Below are 22753 nucleotides of genomic sequence, written 5' to 3'. Positions count from 1 at the left end.
CCCACTACTAATAATCGCTAATAATAGGTAGGCCTAACGTTAGGCCGCCGCCTAATAAACGACAAAACATTATGCAACCAGACATTTGTAATTTGGAAGTTTGGAATTTGTGACTAGATTATTTGTAAACATGAAAATAAATAAATAAATCGCCCTGGCTGCAAACAATTGCATCAGTGTACTAAAACGGGATGAAACTAGTACCAACGCTATAGACGTAGGCTAATAATAGACAGATGAACTCATAAGGACATGAACAATGTTATTTTCTGATTAAAGACACGGATTTGTTATTGTTTTTTCAATATTGCTCTCCATCGCTGCTGCATGGAAGCCGTATCCATGGCAACGAGATAAACCTGACTGCGTGTCACGCTAACCAATGTCGTTTTGTTTAGCTATGTTTTCTGTGATGTTTTAGGTGGTTTTTAAATGCCCTCTAGGTGATATTTTGTGTTGAGTACGGTAAGGCACGTCAGGGTGAGAATCGGAAGCTTAGGGCAATTTGTGGTGACTGCTGCGGCTTCCGTTGTTAACTGTTTACGCCTGGGTAAGTGATGCAGACTGCTGACTTGTAGTAACCTAAATGGAGTGACAGGAGCAGGTCACCGCCTTCCTGTTTCTCTTGTCTCACGTTTCAGCTGTAACATTAGGCCTTAGCATCTCTATAAAGCAGTCATGAACAGCCTGCTTTGCCCCCGAGACTTCTTGCCCATACTGACTGAGCTGTGCAGTGCAGTTTAAGAACATTATCCCCTTTTAATCCACTTTGCCTTCTGCTACAGGCAGGTGGACAGACTGTCAGATGGAGCAGGCTGCCACAATCAGACACCCGCGTCCATATTTAATTGCTCTTTTATATTTTATAACCATTTCTCTGGATTTCATCTGTTGTTTTCCTTAATCTATCCTATCTACTGATTGTAATTAGCAGTGAGACTTTTAGTCAGACATGGAGGACCCCGACATACGACAACAAAAGCTGGACAACCAGGTAAAGAAACGAGAATTATTTAAGTAGTTGATGTAATTTACACATGAAATAGCCCAGATGTTTTGGTTAAATTTAAACTGGTAGCTAGCTACAAGAAATACAATGCACTTCAAATGCCTTAAAAGTGATGTTACTTAGAGTAGAGTTGTGTGTGTTCCTTTATCAAAAACATACTGTAGGATAAATATACTTATCATAGTCAATGCTGACAGTGGAGCAAAGAATATAATGTATTCCTTGTTTCATTAGCTGACAAGTGGTTAAAACTGAGGCAGAGCTTTGAAAATAAATAAATAAAGCTTTCTTGAGTCTCATGAGGTCATGGCTACCTGTGTCACAACTACTTACCTGCTGTTTGAAGCTACTGCTCAACTTTAAGTCACAGGTTTGTTCATACGGCACAGTATGTGAGCTACTGGCTTATATCCAGTAGAGTACTACATACATATAATAACCAATTAGTAGGCCTAATAGTAGGCCTACTACTAAAATAGTAGTAAACAGTAACAATGATGCATTTCATTTTAATCTTCAGTAAATGAGCAGTTATATCATCTTCAGCTGACAATAGCTACAGTGGATAATTCACTATTTAGAATTTAATAAAATACTACAACCAATTTAAGTTATATTATAGGTAATTATCTGAATTATGCCAAAATAACTTTCAAACCCCTATCTGGTTCCTTTCTTGGTGAAATAATAGAATATAATGTTATAATTCTGACCCAGGAACATAGCTCAAGGTTTATTTATTGTCATTGTACAACAAAGAATTACAAACGACAAAATGCAGTTGTAGTCCCTTTATGTTACACAAGACAAACAAAAAAACAGTAGTGCATTCCTAGTGCATTTTTTGAATTTGCATCAGAAGGGACTCAAATAGCAACAACAAAAACACTGGTGAATTCTCTGGGCAGATAATATGGCCAGCATCCTTACATTAAAATTTGACTTCAGGGAAACAAACCTTATATAATACCCATGATGTTTAGCTTATGGTTTGTTGACTTTAATCATCATATGTGTTTTAAAAAAAAGCAGTAGTACCTTGAAATGTAATGAAATGCCCTACCTACACTCCTGTGCTTAACAGCTAACCAACAATATGTACTGTAAACAAGTATGAGTAAAAAGAAAAGTTCTGAAAGTGAGAAAAATGCACAGGAAGACGTCACTGTATATACAGAGATAAGAAGCGCTAACTTTTCTGTAGTTATATCCCCACGTATGAACAATGAGTTGACAGTTTGAATAAAGTCTAATACCACACTTTTCCCACAGCGAACCCTTTTGATGAAAAAGCAGCAAAAGAAGAGGGCTGATTCCCAAATGGTGGTAGCCAATCGAGATGCTCGCCAAAAGAACCGAAAGCACAAAGCTGCCAACTCTGATGAAACACCTCTGTTGATCAGCCAATCCCTGAGCAACACTTCCCTGAGTGGTTAGTTTTAGAATCATTTATTATTATATGCACTATCTTTTTTTTATAGAAATTCTAATTCCAATGTTTGGTGCAGTTCTGTTCAGTCTCTTAAATGATATTAAATACACATTTTTTTGTTTGTTTTTCCTGGAGATCAAGTTGAACATGCCCATGATAACCCATTGGATGAGATTACATTAGGTGAATGTGACATGACAGCAAGAATGATGTTAGATGAGATGTCTTTAGAGAATCCTGTAACTCCCAAGAAAATGAACTTGGAGATTGACAAAGAGCCTGAGGTGAAGTGTGAAGTGGAGAATAATGCTCAGACGGAAGGAAAAAAGACAAAGAGGAATGAAGTGAAAAAAGAAAAAGCCAAACGTAAGAATATGCAAAGCAGAATATTTTGTTCTAATGTTGTCTTTGTGTTTATTTACGTGCGTGTGTGTGTGTGTGTGTGTGTGTGTGTGTGCATATGCAAATTACTTGCTCAATTTCGAGGATTCAAATACTGTAGCATGTCACAGAGCAAGTTAAAGTACAAATGTATGCACACACACACATTGGGCCCTTGTAAATGCACATGTAAAGAAACACTTGCTTTTATAAATGATTCATCAGCAACTCGCTGCTTTGCTTTCTATCAGATATGGAACAGAACGATGAAAGGGAGAAAGAGAAGGAGAAAAAGGAGAAAAAAACTAAAAAAGACAAAGTGAAAGAATCTGAAGACCCACAGAAGGCAAACAAGACATCAAAACAAGAGCGTAAAAGTAACATGTTCCATTTATCGTTAACATATCAGTGCTCTCTGCATAATCTTCTATGTATCTTGTGTTTAAAGTCACAGCTTTTACAGCATTTAAGTGTCTCCTCTTTTGCAGAGAAACACTTGCAGGAGGCTTCAACTCAAGAGGTAGAGTCAGTGGTGGAGATGGAAAGTCCAAAGAAGAATAAATGTGATGAAAGCGACAATGAAGAGGAAGGCAGGTCCCAGAGGCCTGTTCCTCAGTCGCCTATGAAGAAAAAATTCAACACAAGTGAGCGATAATCTGGCCCTGTGCATTTTATGATCGACAATAATTTAAAGCTCCTGTAAAGAATACATTTGTGTGTGTCATCTCCACAGCCAGGTGTCAAATAAGTGACAAGAGCAAAGAGGGAGAAATCCAGGAAAAGGAGAAAAAGGAAAAAAAGACAAAGAAAGCAGAGAAAACTCCACCGAGTCTCGCTTCCCTTAACTCCAACTACAGGGAGGGTTCATCCTCAGGCAGTGAATCAAATGAAAGAGTGAGACATAATAAGTAAAAACTGTTAAGTGTATTGTCAAAAATGTGGCAGTGTACACTTATTTTGATTATCTTTCTTATTTCAGGCAACATCTCCAATGTCAGTGGAGGATCTTGAAAAGTTTGCTTTGCGTCCCGCCCCCAGAGATGTGACGATCCAGTGTAGGATCACCAGGGACAGGAGAGGCATGGAGAAGGGCATGTACCCAACTTACTACCTCCACATGGAGAAGGAGGATGGCAAGCGGGTCGGCGCTTGAATCTAAACATTGTGCACATTGGTTTTTAGTTCTGATGTCATGATCCTGTTTTCTTGAGCTGTCATATTTCTCTAAAGTCTAAATTCTCTTCATTTTCTGTTCTAAAAAAAACGTGTTTTTCATTGTGCCATCTCCAAGGTGTTTCTAATGGCAGGCAGAAAAAGGAAAAAGTGCAAAACATCCAACTATCTCATCTCCACTGACCCGACAAATCTGTCCAGAGATACAAACTGCTACATAGGAAAACTAAGGTACAACTCATTTATTTCTACCTTGTCAAAAAAATCGAAGCCAAATCATTTTCGTCACTTCTTTAGGGTGAATTCTCTAAAATCTTTGGATTATGAAACACTTTCCAAACCAAACATTTTGGAATGGAGCCATCATTATTATTATCTACACCTGTGATTTTCCTGCTGTGAGGTGTCAACATATCTGCAATGAAAAAGGATATCTTGATGGATTTCTATCTTAATTGCATCCCAGGTGTACATTTTTTAGTTCATTTTGGGAATTCTTCCTTGATTTGTGGAAGCAATAATTTTTCAAGGAAGTGAATGCACTTCCACGGCTGTTTTTCTTAATTTAGGCAACGTTGACATTTTTATCTCAATAGTGTCAAATCATAACAGATGTTATCTCAGGACACTTTACAGTTAGAGTACGTCTAGACCACACTATAATTTACAGAGACACAACAATTCTTCAAGGGGCAAAGGCAATCTTCCTTTTAACAGACACAACCTGGCTCCTGGTGGGTGGCCATCTGCCATGACCGGTTGGGGGGGGTGCAAGATGATTTCTGACCGTTTATCTGATCATACTCATTTGTTTCAGGTCCAATGTTCTGGGTACAAAGTTCACAGTCTATGATGGAGGTGAAAACCCAGAGAAGAAGCCCTTCGTCAAAGAGTGTGAATCAGTGCGGCAAGAGCTGGCAGCAATTTGCTACGTGAGTGCAAACCTAACCATATACATTCTTACATCCCACTTAACGCTTATGAAGAGATAAAACCTGTTACGTGTTATTGTTACCTGTTAAAATATGATTGGCTGTCATGTTCCAGGAAACAAATGTGTTAGGATTTAGGGGTCCCAGGAAAATGACTGTGATCATCCCTGGCATGTTGGAGAACGATGAAAGAGTGCCCGTTCATCCAAAAAATGTATGTTTAAACAAAATATTCCTTTTTAAAAGCTGTGATGATGCAGATTATGTGTGAAATATGTCCGAGGAACTAAAATGTAATCTTATTTTAGGAACTTGAGACTCTACTTGTCCGCCATGTGAATAGCAACACAGAAAACCTGGTCACACTGGTGAATAAATCCCCGAACTGGAACGAACAGACTCAGTCATATGTGCTTAACTTCCACGGCCGTGTCACCCAGGCCTCGGTCAAGAACTTCCAGATCATCCACCCGGACAACGGTAACATGTGACTATCCTCTTCTATCATCAACCACAAGGAAAATGTCTGTCTTGTCTTTATTCCTAACTTCCCCGTCATCTTCACTTCTCTTCCTGCAGATGATTACATTGTGATGCAGTTTGGCCGTGTAGCGGAGGATGTCTTCTCCATGGATTACAGTTTCCCCATGTGTGCCCTGCAAGCCTTTGCCATCACCCTGTCGTCCTTTGATGGTAAACTGGCATGTGAGTGACTAATGCTGGTGTGCCTCAAGTACTCAACTGGATCCCTGATATAGATAGAAACTTACAGTTTAAGTTAAAACTATACTGATAATTTTGCACAGAGTCATTTTTCATGTTTTGTATTCTGGTGCATTGTAACACTTTGTATACACTAAATATGGAATAACATGCCACAGGCTTTTAGACTTTAGAGACTTGTTTTATAGGTCCAGTATTATTTTACAGCAGATTTTATATTGAAGTGGAATAAGTAAATCATGTTCATTTAACAATCTTTCTTTTTACATTTGCCAGCTGTGTAAAGGACTCGTGCAATTAAAATATTGAGGAAAACTGTGTAAAGATTACTAAAAATAAATAAATAAATGATAATAATACAAGGTTTGCATGTCTATGAATGTTTTTGTTTATTTTAAACAGAAATTGTCTGGTTAATTTTATTATTCTGATCAGCAGATTGCTTTTCTCACAAACCTTGACAACAACTTTATGCTGCCGCAATCACGCCCTCAGATCTTCATTAGCCAGATGATTGCATGTTATTTGGAGTCAAAAGTTACATCTTTGCTATAATCTTTATAGTTTTTATTGCAAAGAAGGAAACATTCTTATCAAAGTACTAAAAAAACAAAAAAAAAGTGCTCATATCAGATGTGGCGGAACTGTGACAAGTTCCTGATGGAGCTATCAGGGTTTCTGCTCTTGCACAATATACACTTGAAATAATTCCCCTCTCACAACAGCTTCATTGCAGATCTCGAGTTTTCAACACAAGTTTACACTGCTTCACGTGAGGGGGACAGGAAGTCATTTAGGTTTCAACAAATAAAAATAGGCCTATTTTATGCTCTGTGGTGAAGTAAAATGTTTAGACATGCGCAGATATTTTGGATAGCAAAAACCCAAATGGCACCTCTGTTATCGCATGGACTTGACTGTCTGCGTGGTCACATGCTGTTCACTTGTTTCCTGTTCAAATGCTCTCTGAAACAATTTGTATATATAAAAAAGTAGCCTTGAGAGTATTGCCTTCTTAACTTCTAACCTTTAGCAACAAAAGTGTGACAAGTGATGACGTTGACACGCTAACCAAACCTTCCCCCCTTGGACCACAAACTAACAGTCTTGTATAATGCATTCAATTAAATCATGTTTTGTCCTAATTAGACTGAAAAAACTTGAACTGGCACACAGGGTCAAACTTCTTACATCCTCTTGATCGATTGCAAATGACTTGTACTGTGTATGAAGTTACACACAGAGACAGTCTACTAGTGTGTACGTTACTAACACTAAATCAACAAAATCGTCCGAAGGCAGCTCGTATCTTATATAGGATCACCACAACACACAACCAACATTCAGCTGATCTCCTGTCTCTGCTCTACACATTGCACAACACTCTTGTAAGTTGCACAATAATTCTTATATTCCAATTTCAGGTTGCTCCACTTGACAAAGAAAATCACCAATACGTTTTGCCCTACATATTTTTGATGAATCAGATTACATCAAATAATTTAAGTCATCACTAAAGTACACCAGCATAGAGTATTGGCATTTGGGCATTTAAGTGTTTGCTTATTAACAGTAACCTCCAATCGATCCACAAACATAAACTGTATTCCTCTACGTGTCTAGCTCAGTGCAACAGATGCAAATATAAAGCTAAAATACGTACATTCACATAAGTCACTTTGTTTTGTTATCTAGTGTGAAAAACTTCAGTTCATACATAGAGCCACATGGAACATTGAGATGGACATCCCTGTACTAGAGATGGGGAATCTTTATATTGTATCTATATGCACAATCACCATAATGTCCATAAACATGTGAGTAATCCATTTCATGTGAATTATGTCCATGGTAAATGTGTGTGATTTAAGGAATGTAATGTTTAGCACATATTTGCAGACTCTCTCTGCAGATGTCTTACAGCACAGGAGCTTTTGTGTGACAAATCATTGTTTGCAGAGCTCCAGAGAGACGTTTGTGCAGTAATTAATGTTACGTGACACCATTGCATGTGTATTTTTGGTGTCTTGTCAGTGTGTTGATCAAAATCAATCTCATCAGTGCTGGTATGACCTGAATGTCTTCCAGCTTTGTGCCTATTCAGTAGGTTACTATAAGTGAAGAAATCTGAAGGATGCAGAAAGAATAAAGGTAAAACATTTACAGATTCAAAAGCATTATCAATTTTGGATTTTAATTGGTTTCTAAAGCAATTAAAATAGGTCTGATAATAAGAAAACGTAGCCAAATGTCATGAAAAGAACCAAACTCAGTGCAAAGTATGATAAATTATGAGGTTGTGACCTGAGACTCAACATTATGTTTGCCTACACTGTAGTCTTACCCCTCTCGCACACTTTCCATTTACAACTGCTCTATTAAAAAAGCACATCCTCTCCCAGCAGACACGTGAGTGATCGCTATCACTGTGAACAGACTCACTGATGCCTCCCTCTCCGTTTTATTTTTATTTTATACAAATGCTTCAGTGCAACATGAGTTAAGTGAGACCTCCCCGGGCCGAGATGATGTCTGGACCTTCTGGTGTGATGGACTGCTCTCCGCTGAGGCTGAAGCCGATGCTGCTGATCGTGTTTCTGTTCGGATCTACTAACATTGTCTATCTGCATGGAAATCCTATCACAGGTTATTTCTCTGCCAGTATCTTTTTTTTTTATGTGATAGAAAATCGTGATAATTAGATTGCTTGGATTGTACGTTCATTTGTACTTTGCTTGCTTGCTGTGCAAAAGCCAAATGAATAACTGTAAAATGTAAATGTAGGATAATTTAAAAACTAGATATACATACACATTAAAAGTTAGAATGAATGACTCTGAGGCTGTTATCTGTTTAACTGACTCTGATATGGGACATCAGCTGTAGTTTATTTGACCTTCTGGGAAGCTTTCCTATTATAAAGGGAAAGTCTACTGTTTTTTATTAATGTTGTAATGTTACAACATTATTACAATCACCAATTAAACGATACGTTCACATTTTTTTTCAAGTCTATCCTTAAACAATACTCACATGTCCATATGGACATTAACAATGTTAGCGGCCTCCGTAATTGTTTCTTCCGGCAATACTGGCTAAAAAGCGATTTTAATGGAAGAGATGGGAGACTGCGTTTTAAGTCTGCAGCTTTAAATGTGACTAAAGAAGTTGTTTTCTTACAATAACCCATAAAGCCCGCAGTTAAAAATGGTATTAAGTGGTTCCTAGACTGGATGGTGTGCAGTCGTCTTGCAGAGGGAAAGAAAAAAACTACAAATACAGAGAGAATTCACCAACTATAGGGATCCTTTACTTAACTGAGGTTACAAAGTGACACGTAAAATATCTGCTTTTCTCCATACACTCCCAATAAAACATTGCCTGTATATGTTTTAGGTGTGGACCGTGATCTTCACTGTGTGAACGATTACCTGTTCACCATCAAGTGCTCCCTGAGCATCGCACCATCAGAAAACTGCTCAGACAGCAAGAGCTGCTACTGGCTCATTTTCACAGAGGTCAACTCACCTGAGTAAGGCTTTTTTTTTTTTTTTACTCACACGTATTAATAATATATGACCTTAAATGTGATGATGATATTGTTTCATTACTGCTTTGTGCAGAAATACGTTTGTGTGTATGCTGACAAACACCAATGTGGATTACTTCTGCTCCGTTAACACATCCAATCCGATGCCTGATGACGACGACCATTACTCTGAGCCCTTCGACGATGTAATTTCTTTTGAAATCTCGCTATGCCACAACAAAACTGATGGGTCTGAAATGTGTGAAAAACTGGATGACACATATTTGCCTGTGACAAACAGTAAGAAACACACTGATTTTGGTCTGTTCTCATAACCAGATACACAAAACACATTTGTATATAGAAAAATACTGAGGTTTGCCTATTTAAAAACCTGCCTTTTGCGTATGTTTGTCTTTAATGTGTCCTCCCTTCAGTTAAACCAAACGCACCGTGCTGCCTCACAGTCACCCACAACTCAAGTCAACAACACTTCACCTGGAGAAACACCTATGAGGAAGTTGGTCAGCACTCCGATCTGATCAACAACCTCAAGTATCAGCTCCATTACTACAAAAGGGGAGACAAATACAACGTGAGATTCAATGCTTAACCAGAATGGGGTGCTTGGAATTAAAGAATAACACAAGCTTTTTAGGAAACAGCTCTGGTCTGTTAGAGGCCTGTTTGTGGCAGTTAAAATCTATTGGTAAATCAATAATTAATAATTTAATGGGGGCGCCCGGATAGCTCAGTTGGGAGAACGGGCGCCCATATATAGAGGTTTGCTCCTCGACGCAGCGGGCCCGACTCAGACCATCATTCCCCTCTCTCTCTCCCCTTTCATTTCTTCAGCTGTCCGGTCAATAAAGGCCTAAAAATGGCCAAAAAATAATCTAAAAAAATAATAATAATAATAATTTAATGGATTAGATCTAAAAAAAGAAAAGAAAAGAAAGGTAATTAGTGTATTGAAAGATACAACAGAGAAATGTACAAATTAGCAATGTAAATATTAATGAAAACATGAATTGGGAAAACACATACAAAAGCTATGTCAATTACACTTTTGCCAATGTGCCAGCTGGGTTGAACCAAACTGCTGATAATAATTTCACACATTTCAGAGATCTTGCAGTCATTTTCCTTTCACTGGGTTTCTTCTTCTGAGGTCAGCTCCGAGCTGAGAACTTTTTGAAATGACAAACTCCCACAGTGACTTCATTAGAGGTCACTATGGCTGTCAGCTCAGTGTGGCGACGGTCTGTGGGTGATGAGAAAGTGTGACTTTATTTTCTTTCTTTTTCACCGCACACATTTTAACATCTTCAACGAAGAACATAACGATGGCTCTATTCCACTCCAGTGTCCCAGTAAGCACGGCCGGATTTATCACAATATTAAAGCTCTGAAAACTTGGACCCCTGTACCAAAAGGGCTCAGGATTAAGTAATAATGATATGATATACTTAAATAATACAATTTATAAAAATAAAAAAATATTATATATAATATAATAATATATATATAATATAAAAATTATTCATGATGCAATTGAGAAATTTTAGATTGTAACTATGAATCTCTTGAATAATCGTTCTGTCATATATCCGTAACTAATACATTGGTTTGTTTGAGCACAAACGGGCCACCGTAAAGGACACTTCTCTCCTTTGCAAAGTTTCACTACATAATAACCTCTTTATCTATCTCAGGTGTTATCGCATGAAATTAACACAAACTGCAAGAAATATTCTGTGGATGATCAGAATTTTGTACCAGACACCAAGTACACTGCAAGAGTGCGGTCAAGTCCTAATCAGGGTAATTACAAGGGACAGTGGAGTGACTGGTCTTCTGAGGTTTACTGGGAGACGGAGTCAGCTGTGAATGGTGAGTCTCTTCCATATAGTCAGCTGATCTACGTTTAATGAAGAGGATCTTAAACTTAAAAGGCAACTTGTTGAGAAAGCAGCTATTGTAAAATCATTACTTAAAAATTACCCTTTTGCATCTAGGCCTACAATTTTGCCGTTTTAATCATTTTCTAATGCATTTTTGTCCATACAGAGCTCCAATCAAATTCATTTGTTTCTGGACTGGTTAAGATGCTCATTCCCTTATTTGTGATGGTGCCATTCATCTTACTTTCCTGCTACGCTCCATTTATGTAAGGTCCCCCTCCAGCTTTAGACTCCTCACAAATACAATTTCTTACAAGCAATACACACTAAATATATATATATATTTTTTTATTCCTCACACTTATAGGTGGCGGCAGAGTGCCTTCATCCCAACTCCAGCACCCTATTTTGACACCCTGTACCGGGACTGCCAGGGAGATTTCAAGGTAAGCTTAACTTGTCACATACAATACTGAATTATCTTATGAGAAATGTCCCTAAACATGACTGTGATTATAGAGCTGGGTGGTTACTCAAAAAAACACAGAAGACATGCTGAATACAGAGGAAACGCTCCAAATTGACACGCTAATCGAGCGTGCAGTTGTCGAGGAGGAAGAGTGTCAGCCCCACTTTCACCACCAGTTCATGGAGGGTAGCACATACAGCAATATAACTGACCCAGGCTGTGATACTTCTCTCCTGGGTATCCCATACGCTGTGAGCACCATGGCTCCTTTGTCATATCCAGGGAGCTCACTCCAGAGTGTGACCCTCCACTCACAGCGAGGGAGCCCTACTGAAGGAGACTCAGGGTGTTGGCTGGAGAGGGACCCTCCCTGGTACTGCAATGAGTACTGCACCCTGAGCGCCTTCCAGCAGAGTAGTCCAGTCACAGCAGAGCACCATGGGGGAGCATCAACAAAATCCTGCCCAACAGGGACGATCAGAGTGGAGGCCATCACTGAAGCATAAGCTGATCAGTTTGTGTGTAGTAACTGGACAGTAAAATAGTGTAAAGTTGAACTTTAAATATTGTTGAGCCTAACCGTTCAACTACACACATTTACACAGGGAAATGTAATGCTTCAGAAACACTGCCAACTGCTTTAAACAAAAAAATAACTACTACAGTATATTCCTAATTTGAGTTATTTTTGGCTATTATAACAGTGTGCACTTATCCACAGCATTATGCATTAAGTTGATTAGTAATTCTATAACCGTTTGCTTGTATCACATGAGTAAATGAACTGGAAACCAAGTTGTTTTAACAGACTTCAGAGACTTTTATGACTCAATAGTTTTGCATCGTCTGACAGCAAGTTGCACTTGCTGTATGTTTTACTCGTTTAATAAAAAAAAGCTAACATTTTGTAGAAAGTTTTATTTACGCCAACACAAACATGAACAAAGCACCATATAACCTTAAAGTCTGATACAGAAGTAAGCCTACCTGCCTTAGTCATCATGGCTATTTTTTATTTATTTCATAGCAAACACTCTGAATAACAAAAAGACAGCCAAGGCAGCAGATTCTATCATATATTACAGCATGCTGAATAGAAAACCTGGGAAAGAGAATTAGACAGAGCCATCTAGAGACACTAGTGAGATAGAACAGTATAAAAGTGCCATTCATTATACAGCAGTTGAAATACTGACAATGAAATAAGCTAATTTTACATTACATTTATGAAAAATAAAGGGGGAAAACAAAAGGAATATAACCTGTGAAAGAGCAATATAAAAGAAAAAGACATTTTCTTCCTTGAACATTGATGACAGCCAGCTTGCATGGAGATGATGAAACTGGTAGCGAGCGGTGTCCCTTGCACCACATAAGACAATTAATGTTTAAAAGAAATAACCAGGGTGCTGAAGCACCCATCCCCTCCCAGCATTATGCGCCAACTGGCAAATAAGAACACAAAATGATAGGTCGGATGGCACAGAATGTGTGGAGTTTAAATAGAAGTCTTTAAGCAAGTCCTGATGTGAGAGGCGCACATTCATTGAGAGACTGAGCGGGGAGGCGATTCTTGTTAAACCCATTCCTTCTGCCACAGCGGAGCAAGTCTTCGCCCTTACGAGGGGGAGAATTTTTTTGCTTGTGCTCGAACTCTTTTTTCATATTCTACTCTGTTTTGGCTGGAAAGGGTAAACAAAACAAAAAAAATACAGTTACCATGGTGTTCTGATCACTTACTCAAATCAGGAACCATTTTCAAACTACTACAATGTGTATGTAACCCCAGCCTCAGTCGTATTGGAATGAAGAAGACTTTTCTGTCAATTGACACGTCACAATTCTGCGCTGACAAAAGTCGCTTGTCACCACGAAGCAGAAAACAATTGCAGAATTTTATAATAAAAATACAGTCAACTGTAAAGCGCAGAACATCTTGGAATTTGCCAAAATGTAAATCAGGGTTTACCCTGCCATTAAAAGTGTTTTGTTTTTACAGCGCCTAAGCTGAATGAACAGAAAAAAAAACTATGCTGCTGTTTTGGTGTCATTTACAGGCCTGCTGCTTCTGTCCCCTGCTCTGTTTCACTGAGCAACACACACGCGATTTCAATTATTTTATTTATATATATATATATATATATATATATATATATATATATATATATATATATATATATATATATACAATGTAGCACTATGCTACAAAGCCAGCAGCGTATATACATAATTCACTTCTCATTTCCTTAGCCTTTTTCAGACACACGTCCTTTTGTAAATCATGTAGTAGTTTCACATTTCAGTGTCACGATTAAAAAATAAGAAATCACTGTCAATCAATCAATGTCACTCACCAGTAGATTGTGTAAGCCTCTGCTTGGGCTGGATCCTGGATATTTGGTTCATTTAGGAGTTCCTGGATACCTAATAAGATCTGTAGGATAAATTAACCAAAATTATTTTTTAAATTAGCAATTGATCCGTTTTGCATTTCCTTATAAGGCTGCTTATATTTGTTAGTCACTAAAGTTCTAGGTCAGTTGCTTGAACTCTCAATTTGTTTTTGAATTAGATCTCACTGAAAAAATAGATATTCCAATCATTTGAAGCTAGTTTTATTTTATTTTTAGAAAAAAAACATTCAATGTCATTTTTGGCCAGTTCTGACAGCTCTCAGGTGTATTGGATTGATCAGATGAGATTAAAAAAATAAAATAAAAATAAGCCTTCTGTGTGCACTTTCACGTCGTTTGTTTGCTTTCCTCACTACCGTTTTCAAGCTGAATAGCCAATCATGTTACAGTGTTGACATGTTCAATCAGTTGACGAAGCCCAACATGTGGCTACAGTGCTGACACACCGCAAAAACTAGGGCTGCCGTCGCTCACTGGTAGCCCAACTTGGACCGACGGTCGCTTTGGTGTGTCAGGGCATTTAGAGATACAGTATGAAACCAAAGAAAGAAATAGAAGCTTTTAAAAAACCTTTTGGAAAAGCCTTATAATGTAAATAAGGTTTGCTTGGCAATCCTAACCTGCTTTATTGTAATGGCCGGTCTCCAGTCCTTGTCCTCCTCTAGAATAGATAGGCATACTGTGCCTGATGGATACACATTTGGGTGAAAGAGTGGAGGCTCAAATTTACCTGAAAGACAAGAAAATGTTAAGTGCACTTATGTTTCATATCCATTACAAATGTCAAGATGAAAAGAAGACAAGATGAACACAAATAACACAAATGTCACTGGGCTTTTTCAGAGTATACAGTGACTGAACTGTTCCACTAAAGGCAGCAACGTCTGTTGTTCACACAAGCAATGGCCTATGGTTATTTGAATGCGACATCCAGACAGCACAATCCCTGTTGCTGTGTATTTGAAACTTCGTACACCTCAGTGCCCGGACGTGATTTGATTTACACAGTAGGCCAATATCTCAAATAGAAATGCCCCAATCATGTTTTTTTGCCACCAATACAAATTGTCGATGAGCCACATCGGCCAATAAACACCCAATACAAATGTTTCTATGCATTTTTTTAGGGCTGTCAAAATGATTAATTATTTTTAATCACGATTATTATTTTATCACATGATTAAAATTCTATTATTTTGCATTTCAGTTTTTAAGTACATATTAACAATCAAAAGCAATGTTTACCAGTGTATCTTGATTGGGAATCAAATGAATGCAAAGAAAGTTACTTTATGAACTTGATTTTAAGATTTGTAATTATTTATTTACTGTAAACAAAAGAAAAAATGTGTCAATCTGTCATTATTGCACAATTCCTCCAAGTACCTAACTAAAAAACTAAAAATCCCTATCCTTACTAGAGTCAATATAGTGTTTAGTAACTCCTAAATAATGTTGATTACTCACTGACGTCCAGTGATCACCGGTTAATGAGACAGCGTTTGCATCACTTTGCAGCTGTTCCAGTTGGGCTGCTTTCTCCGTGTCGTACAGGCTGTGTATCCGTGAAAACTACTGTCCCCCTCAACGGCAACGAGACAGGTCAGAACATGCCAACCGTAGTACGTCTTTAAGATCCGAGTCCTCTACGATGCTGACAGGTCTGCAGTTAGTTGCCACCCGTTTCGCAAGAGCTGTAGTAATTTTTTGGGATTTGGTTTCATCCACAGGTCGGCAAGTAGCACTCTCCTGAGTGGGTAGCATGCTAGCGGGTAGCATCACGTTAACTGTACTACTATGCTTAGCTCCGTAGGTGGTAGCTCAAGCTTGACGTGCTTCAGTGATATTTTAATTCGGCTTTACACAATGTGCATATGGCTTTCCACTTGTCTTAGAGCCACCCAGGAGTTTTGGAAAATAAAAAGCGCCATTCAGGATTTCATTGCTGCAGTAACGGTGCTGCAAAGGGTCAAAATAGCAGCCCGTTAGGCACGACGCAAAGCCGAGTGAAGTGTAAAATAAATTAATAAATGCCGGCATGCGATTAATGTGTTAACGCCGACAGCCCTAATTTTTTTTCATAGCAGCCGGTATAGCTACATTAAATGTCACTTTGACTGCTTTGTAGTGCATCAGGCTGCATTGAATTTTGGTATAGGGATCCATCTAGTGTTGACGTGCTCCATTAAACTGTGTATGCTACGTAGTTACCTGCTAAAAAGCAGTTTAAAAACAGTCAAATCTGATGAAGGCAAGAAAAAAAAAAAACCCACAGGCAAACACGCTTTTACTTAATCTGTTCAATCAACAGAACAGTACAAAGAACCAAGTAGCAATGCAACAGTTAACGTTAGCCTACAACAAGACTAAAAGGACAACTGAAATACGCAATGTAATTATACCATCTTACTATCATGGTCATACGGGCAGGTGCTCTCTAACATGGTTTGCGTTACTTGCCGTTTGGGTTTTGCTTTTTCAGCCTTTTCTTTTCACTTTTGCCGTCAGCTCCGCTCCAAGTGCCTTATTACATATGCTGTGTTAAAATTGAAACAAACTGCTTCAGCTATTGTTTTATCCTGTTTTGCCTTTGCGGGTAAAGGCTAGCAGGGATAAGGAGTTGGGCTAGTTAGTTTTTTCCTTGGTTGGCACACCTGGCTGATGCAGTTGAATGAGCGTTCTTGGCTCTGTTTCCATTCACTACAGCGGTGAAGCAAAGCGTCTTATACACAACTTTCTCTCCGTTGCTGTTGTAAACTAATGGGACTCCGTTTCAATTGTGCTTGCCATAGTGTGACTGACTGCGCTTGTTATGTGAACCTCAGTACATGTTGCTAACGGTGTACTGCTAATATAAGTGTCCGCACGGAACTTGCACCCGTGAACTTTGGTACCACATTACATGCATCAATATACATACAAAATAAACTAAAAATAAAAAAGCTAAATTGCCGACTAGAAAGCATTACTGCCGATTGCGTATTTTTACTGAATATTGGGCGATAATGATAGGCGGGCTACCAACCGGGGCATCCCTAATCTCTAGTCAATGTGTTCAATTAGTTTGGAGCGGTCGAATTGTCACAACCCATTTAGTGCCATGGCTTTATCAGCTCTCAAAATCATCCAACACACAAATCATTACTGTTGTACTGCTATACAATGTTAAATGTTAAAATGAACAGTAAAGGATGTATGTGTGAAAGCATCTACTGGAAGGGGCCACCAGTTAACATCCAAATCATGTCCTATCAACAGCAATGAACGGAAACAATTACCATGACATTGCTTTTAGATCAGCTCCAAAAACCTTTGCAGTGTTTATAAGTCATTCACAAGCCTTCAAACTAAATGATGGTGGTGGTGTGGGAAAAACCTGTGTTTGCTACTGCCGTAAACCGATCACAACCAATGTGTCAAGCAGGCCCGACACTGCCCAGCTTTAGTGAGAAAGCTTAAACATTGCGTTGTGTATTTTGGGCTACTAACTTTAGCTTCTGTTGTTGGGGTTAGCCATGCTGCTGGGCTAATAAATGGTTAATATTACGTCGTAGTCTGAGTTATTATTGTTACATCTAGTAATATAGTAACTCTTTAGCAGACTCTCGTAAAGTTAGATCTAAGCTATAAATTATGCTCTTCTTCATTACAAGGATAAAAAAAAAAAAAATGGTATTGGAACATCTCTACCTTGTACACTTTCAGCCTAAACTATCATGGATTGAATGCCAGTTGTAGGCTTAAAGCTACTGCTTCAAGTGTGTAGTATTTTCCATTAATTATGGCATTCTATCCTTGTTGTCTGTTTATGTCATGCAATTTCCTTATTGTAAAGCACTTTGTGCTGCATTTCTTGAATGAAAGGTGCTATACAAATATTAATTATACCGCTTTTTACGTATCATTCAAATCACTTATGATGGCGGCGGGGATTCCACCGAGGGGAAGTGAATGAGGGCATGTTGAACGACTAATAAAACAGCCAATATGGAGGCTCGTTGCCCATCTGTCTTGAGAGGGTTGGGGTACTCCTGACCTTACCTGGGCCATTTTCAAACAGTCTCACTATGTTTTATTTTACTAGCTTATTGCGATTGTCAGTTTGCATAATGCAAAACGTACACGGAGGAAGACACGTACTGTGGTGCGCGTCTGGCTTTACATTTTAGATGAAGCGTTTGCTATTAAGTCCATCTACTGACTGCATGATGCAGATACATTTCTACAAGAATCTGCTACCGCTTAAAAACAGTGTGTAGTAATTGCAGTGTGTAGTATTAACTATTACAGTTGTGTTTAAGCTGAGCACAGGTCAGACACATTAACTCACATTTTGGAGGTGAAGAAGGGTAGTCATCCTTGAACAACATGCGCAGTTTGAACAGGCCTCCTTCCCACGGAGTCTGAGGAGACACAGAACCATTTGATTTATAGTCACAAGTTTCCACCCAAAATGACTCAAAACCTTGTTGTTACCAGATTCATTTTAAAGCAGGTTTCAGGCTCATTGTTCAAGCTGTTACTAAGAATGATCAACCTTTTACACGCGATTTGGTCCCTGAAAATTTGGCACTCCAGTTGGCACAATAGGAAATGCAATACATTCCTCTATAGTTGTATTATGTAATATAATGCGTTTAAAAACCTGCTGCAGAAATGACATTGAGTTAGTTTGCATGGACATTAGTATCCCGGTTATGAGGCTTAATGAATCGGGTTATTCATATTCTTGCATACATGATAAATACTAATATGCCAGTTACTGCATTCCGTTTGTGCATGCGCCTCTGTTTATTTTTTTACGTTGGGAAATAGGTGTCCTGTAACCTACCCACTACAGACTTGAATAGGTCAGCATCCGATGCCTTTACCTATCTAAACTACTAAGTATATTCAACTCTTTCATTACAGAAAGACAAAACTCTGTTTCCTTATCGCTCCAGAAGTGATAGTAAGTAAGCTTTCGCTTAGGGCTGCACAATATATCGTTTTTTTTAATCATCGGAATATGAACTGGCGCAATAAACCCATCAAGAAAAGCTGCGACATATCGCTAAAGACATTTAGAGATTTTTTGTGTTAGTTGAAAGAAAATCAGTGAAAAAACTGCACTTTAAAATGTAACAAATGTTTTAGTGGTGCCTTTTATTTTCAATTCAATGTTTAATTTGTTCAATAAAAGAATATTTGAATTAAACATTGTCGCATATTTCCCACCATTGTTTGCATTTCTGTTATGGCACTTGGCTGAAACTGAGCCTGGACAGGTAGTCAGCGGCACTCAGAAATTTCAGGATGAGGGGAATACACGCAACAATATCACAGTCTTTCAAAATACTCCAGCTAGCATATTTAGGTTTCTCATAAACGGGATATGGGTTCATCCAGGTTTCTTAAAACAGAATATGGGTTTTATACACTCCAACACAAAAACGGAATACTCCAAAAACCAGATCATAACTGGGATACTCAAGTCCAAGTGAATACACTCATTGTCCTAGAAAGCTCAGTGTTAGGAGTGGTTGCTATGTAAAGCATTTATGTATCCAAATCAGAGTATTCGTTCATTAGGTAGGTGTTCGGTTTTTAATTTTGTGGTTCAGATATTCGTTCCCCGTACTCAGTTCTGCCTTTCTGCTGTTTTCCGTATTCTTCGAAAATACAGAAGAAATTGCTTGTTGAATTTAAAACAAACCAAGGAAATCATTTCTAAAAAAAAATTTATTGAACAAATTGAATTTACTAAAAAAAAAAAAAAAAAGAATGACAGTTACATTTTAAAGTGCAGTTTTCTGCTGATATTTTCTTTCCATTAACAAAAAAATCGGAGTGTCTTTTGCGATAAGTTGCAGCCTTTTGAGTATATATATATATATATATAGTGCCAGTTGATAATTGCGATAAAAAAACAAAAAAAAAAACACCCATGTATAAAATTGAGTTGCTTATTAAACTGGGCCTACAATAACGCGTAGAGCGGCCTAAAGCCTTTACACAGACCTTTTTAATGGTGCATACAATACTAAACTATTACAATAATAATTATTGACATTCATATATTTATACATCATGTTTTAATGTTAAACATACATGCAGCAGTGAATCCTTGAAACTTATTATTCACTGTTGATTAGTACTGAAGCACCAAAGCCCAAAAAAAAAAATTGTATTCAGGACAGCCCTACAAATGTTCTGTATGCAAGACTATAAAACATATTACCCCTTTCTTGCCAGGAATAGCACATTCCCAGTTCATGAGATTCATCGTTCCATCTGGATTTTTTGTTGGTACAGCAACAAATCCCTGAAATTGACCAGGAGAGTGCAAACAGTTAGACATCAATGTTTACCAGAGAACTTGACGCTCAAATAGACCCTCAAAGTGAAGCCAGAACAGGTGCATCTCATAAGACACAACTTACAAAAGGATGGTCCTTCCGCCATGCCTTGCGCTCCTGGGCAAGCCGGCTCAATGCAATGCCTGACATGATTTGTGTACTCCTGTAATGGAAGAAAATGTCAAGTCAATTACATAAAGCCATTCCTAACCAGGTCTGACTTGGCAGCAGGGAATCACAAGTCTTTGTCCACTTTGTGGAGGTCATTGCCTTAAAAACTTGAACTGACCTCGTTATCATCCATTGTTTTTAGAATTGACATGATTTCAATTAAGTCATTTATAAAGCATCAAAGCCAAGGAGGATGTAAGGATTTGTGAATTAATTAGCCCTAAAGTCTAAATGAAGGTGTTTTATCAGTTAAATCACCCAGATGAAAGTAACGTTATGGTTACATACTTCAAAAATGTGACTTTCCTCACTTTTACCAACTTGGTAGAGGTGGTTATAACGTTACACCTCGGTGTTGCCAGTCCTTTCAAAGTTAAATAGGAGCTCTAATTGAGACCCTCCGTTGGAATGTCGAATGATCTCTATAGCAATGATGATTTTAAGGTAACGTTATTAAAACGAGGATTAAGCAACAAAACGGCACCAGCAATAACTACAAACAGCCCACGCAGCATTTACCAACTTTAGAACAGTGGAGTTGTACTCTACATAGCCAACTTAAGACGTAATGTTAAACAGTTTTAAGCCTTACATTATTGTTTAAAGTATCGTTTAAACCACCAGTCTAGCTAGCTAGTTCGCTAAGGGACTAACGTTAACCTAGTCAAGTTAGCCGTGGGTGATAACGTTACATGTCTACTAAAAAAACATTATGCTAACGTTACTTCTTCGGTTGCGCCTGGTGTTTAACTTAAGAGCCCCGGGAAATGAAACCATTAGCTAATGTTTAATTTTTGCCGTGTTTGTTGAGTTTTACTGTAAACTTGCAGTCAACACAAACGTCAACAAACTGACCATAGAAAGCTATTGGATTAGCAAGCTAGCCGGTTAGCTTGCTAAGCTAGCTAACTCATGTGCGCCAGAATCATGCTATGTCCCAACAGGCACTGGCGCTGTTAGCGTCTGACACGGCCTGATGCAGCACAAAAATGCGCAATTGCACTTGATTTGAACACAATTTTGGATGACAGAAAAGTGATAACTGCATTTCTTCTAACGCTTAACGATATCTACTCTGGAATAGCAAACAGGGATGTGAAATATTCTACAGGAATAAACCAGATCATAATCCATTAAAGAATAGGGACAAAGACCGCCAGAGCTAAAAGGCGCACATTTGTGCATTGCCAAACTAGCGAGAATGGCGCAAACTGAAGCGGGTAAAATATCATAATACACGACAAAATTAACATGTTCCTTCATCAAGGTGTGCTCCTACCTTTCAGTGTGACTGCACTGGCTCTGGTAATTAGGCGAAATAAATGAATCGTGCTCAAATCCCGTTAAACCTTGCAAAGTTTCCCTCCTGAAAAACCAACCGCTCGAAGACAGACACCGAAACAGCGAAGAGAAACAGTCATCCGTCGTTTACTTCCGGCTTTGTTTAAATACCGCTAAGATCCATGGATGCGCGTTTATTTTTGACGGGTTGTGTTTTTGAGTGTGCCTCTTTAACTGACGATGATTTAGCCGTACGATTTTATCCGATTGTTCATTCGTTTCCATTTCATTCGAGCAGCATAGCTTCCACTAATAGCACATCGTCCATCACAAGCACCCTTTAAGTTGTTGGTGAAAAGCGTTGCTTTGCGGCTGTTGCTCACCGCTCACGCGTTGTGCCGCTGTCTAACGTTACCTGTTCCGAAAATAAAACAAGCAAAAAGTCTCATTTTTGATATACACGAGAGACGTATTACATTTATTATTAGGAATATCTACTGCTGACATCTGTTCATTTCAACTGTATTTTAGATTATAGCTTTCATACACCATGCGTGAGATGTCTCATTCTAACAAACACAGGCGGATTTCTATCTTGTTTTATATAACATCTCTGCCCAGACGAGATCGTTAACCCAAACGACTACGTTTGACAAATTACATGTGTACAATAACTAAATCGTTTAGTTGACTGAGATTTGTGGCTGTATGAAACATTTTTGAACACTGTTTTATAATCCCGTGTAAATAAAACGAATAATAATAAAAAAAAAGTCTACATTTAAACAGGCACGTTTCTAGGCAACTAAACCATAGCAACGTGTTTTGATGAAGTGACACAAGAGGTCACTATTTATCAGAAGTTAGGATTTGGAAGGGAAAAAAAGGATTTGTTGAAATGACTTATGGTTACTTATACTCATAAAAAGCTAATCGTGTGTTCTCGTGTATAAAAACGGAGCAATTAAAAATAATCATTTACACTGGCCGATCCACT

General features: G+C 38.3%; 3 protein-coding genes across 3 annotated transcripts; 2 read left to right on the top strand and 1 right to left on the bottom strand.

Annotated features, from left to right (window-relative positions):
• The first annotated feature begins 685 nt into the window (after positions 1–685).
• LOC144536195 (tubby protein homolog) lies at positions 686–6006 on the top strand. The gene is made up of 12 exons (XM_078279209.1): positions 686–994; positions 2282–2441; positions 2577–2807; positions 3074–3199; positions 3311–3466; positions 3556–3716; positions 3802–3963; positions 4114–4226; positions 4813–4927; positions 5043–5141; positions 5236–5407; positions 5507–6006. Exons 1-12 carry the CDS (start codon positions 953–955, stop codon positions 5638–5640), a joined length of 1671 nt encoding a protein of 556 aa, XP_078135335.1. The 5' UTR covers positions 686–952; the 3' UTR covers positions 5641–6006.
• A 2052-nt stretch (positions 6007–8058) lies between these two features.
• On the top strand, positions 8059–12967 carry LOC144536099 (interleukin-21 receptor). Its single transcript, XM_078279036.1, has 8 exons — positions 8059–8296; positions 9047–9182; positions 9274–9479; positions 9617–9774; positions 10895–11072; positions 11250–11349; positions 11451–11529; positions 11603–12967. Exons 1-8 carry the CDS (start codon positions 8176–8178, stop codon positions 12056–12058), a joined length of 1434 nt encoding a protein of 477 aa, XP_078135162.1. The 5' UTR covers positions 8059–8175; the 3' UTR covers positions 12059–12967.
• On the bottom strand, positions 12456–21891 carry ube2ib (ubiquitin-conjugating enzyme E2Ib). Its single transcript, XM_078279037.1, has 7 exons — positions 21755–21891; positions 20389–20467; positions 20187–20270; positions 18297–18369; positions 14587–14696; positions 13907–13986; positions 12456–13234 (listed from the first exon to the last, which is right to left on the bottom strand). Exons 2-7 carry the CDS (start codon positions 20452–20454, stop codon positions 13171–13173), a joined length of 477 nt encoding a protein of 158 aa, XP_078135163.1. The 5' UTR covers positions 20455–20467; positions 21755–21891; the 3' UTR covers positions 12456–13170.
• Between the last annotated feature and the right edge of the window lie 862 nt (positions 21892–22753).

This window comes from Sander vitreus, chromosome 21 (genome assembly GCF_031162955.1).
Source record: "Sander vitreus isolate 19-12246 chromosome 21, sanVit1, whole genome shotgun sequence".
In the NCBI taxonomy this organism is placed as follows: domain Eukaryota; kingdom Metazoa; phylum Chordata; class Actinopteri; order Perciformes; family Percidae; genus Sander; species Sander vitreus.
This window is presented reverse-complemented; position numbering and strand designations above follow the sequence as displayed.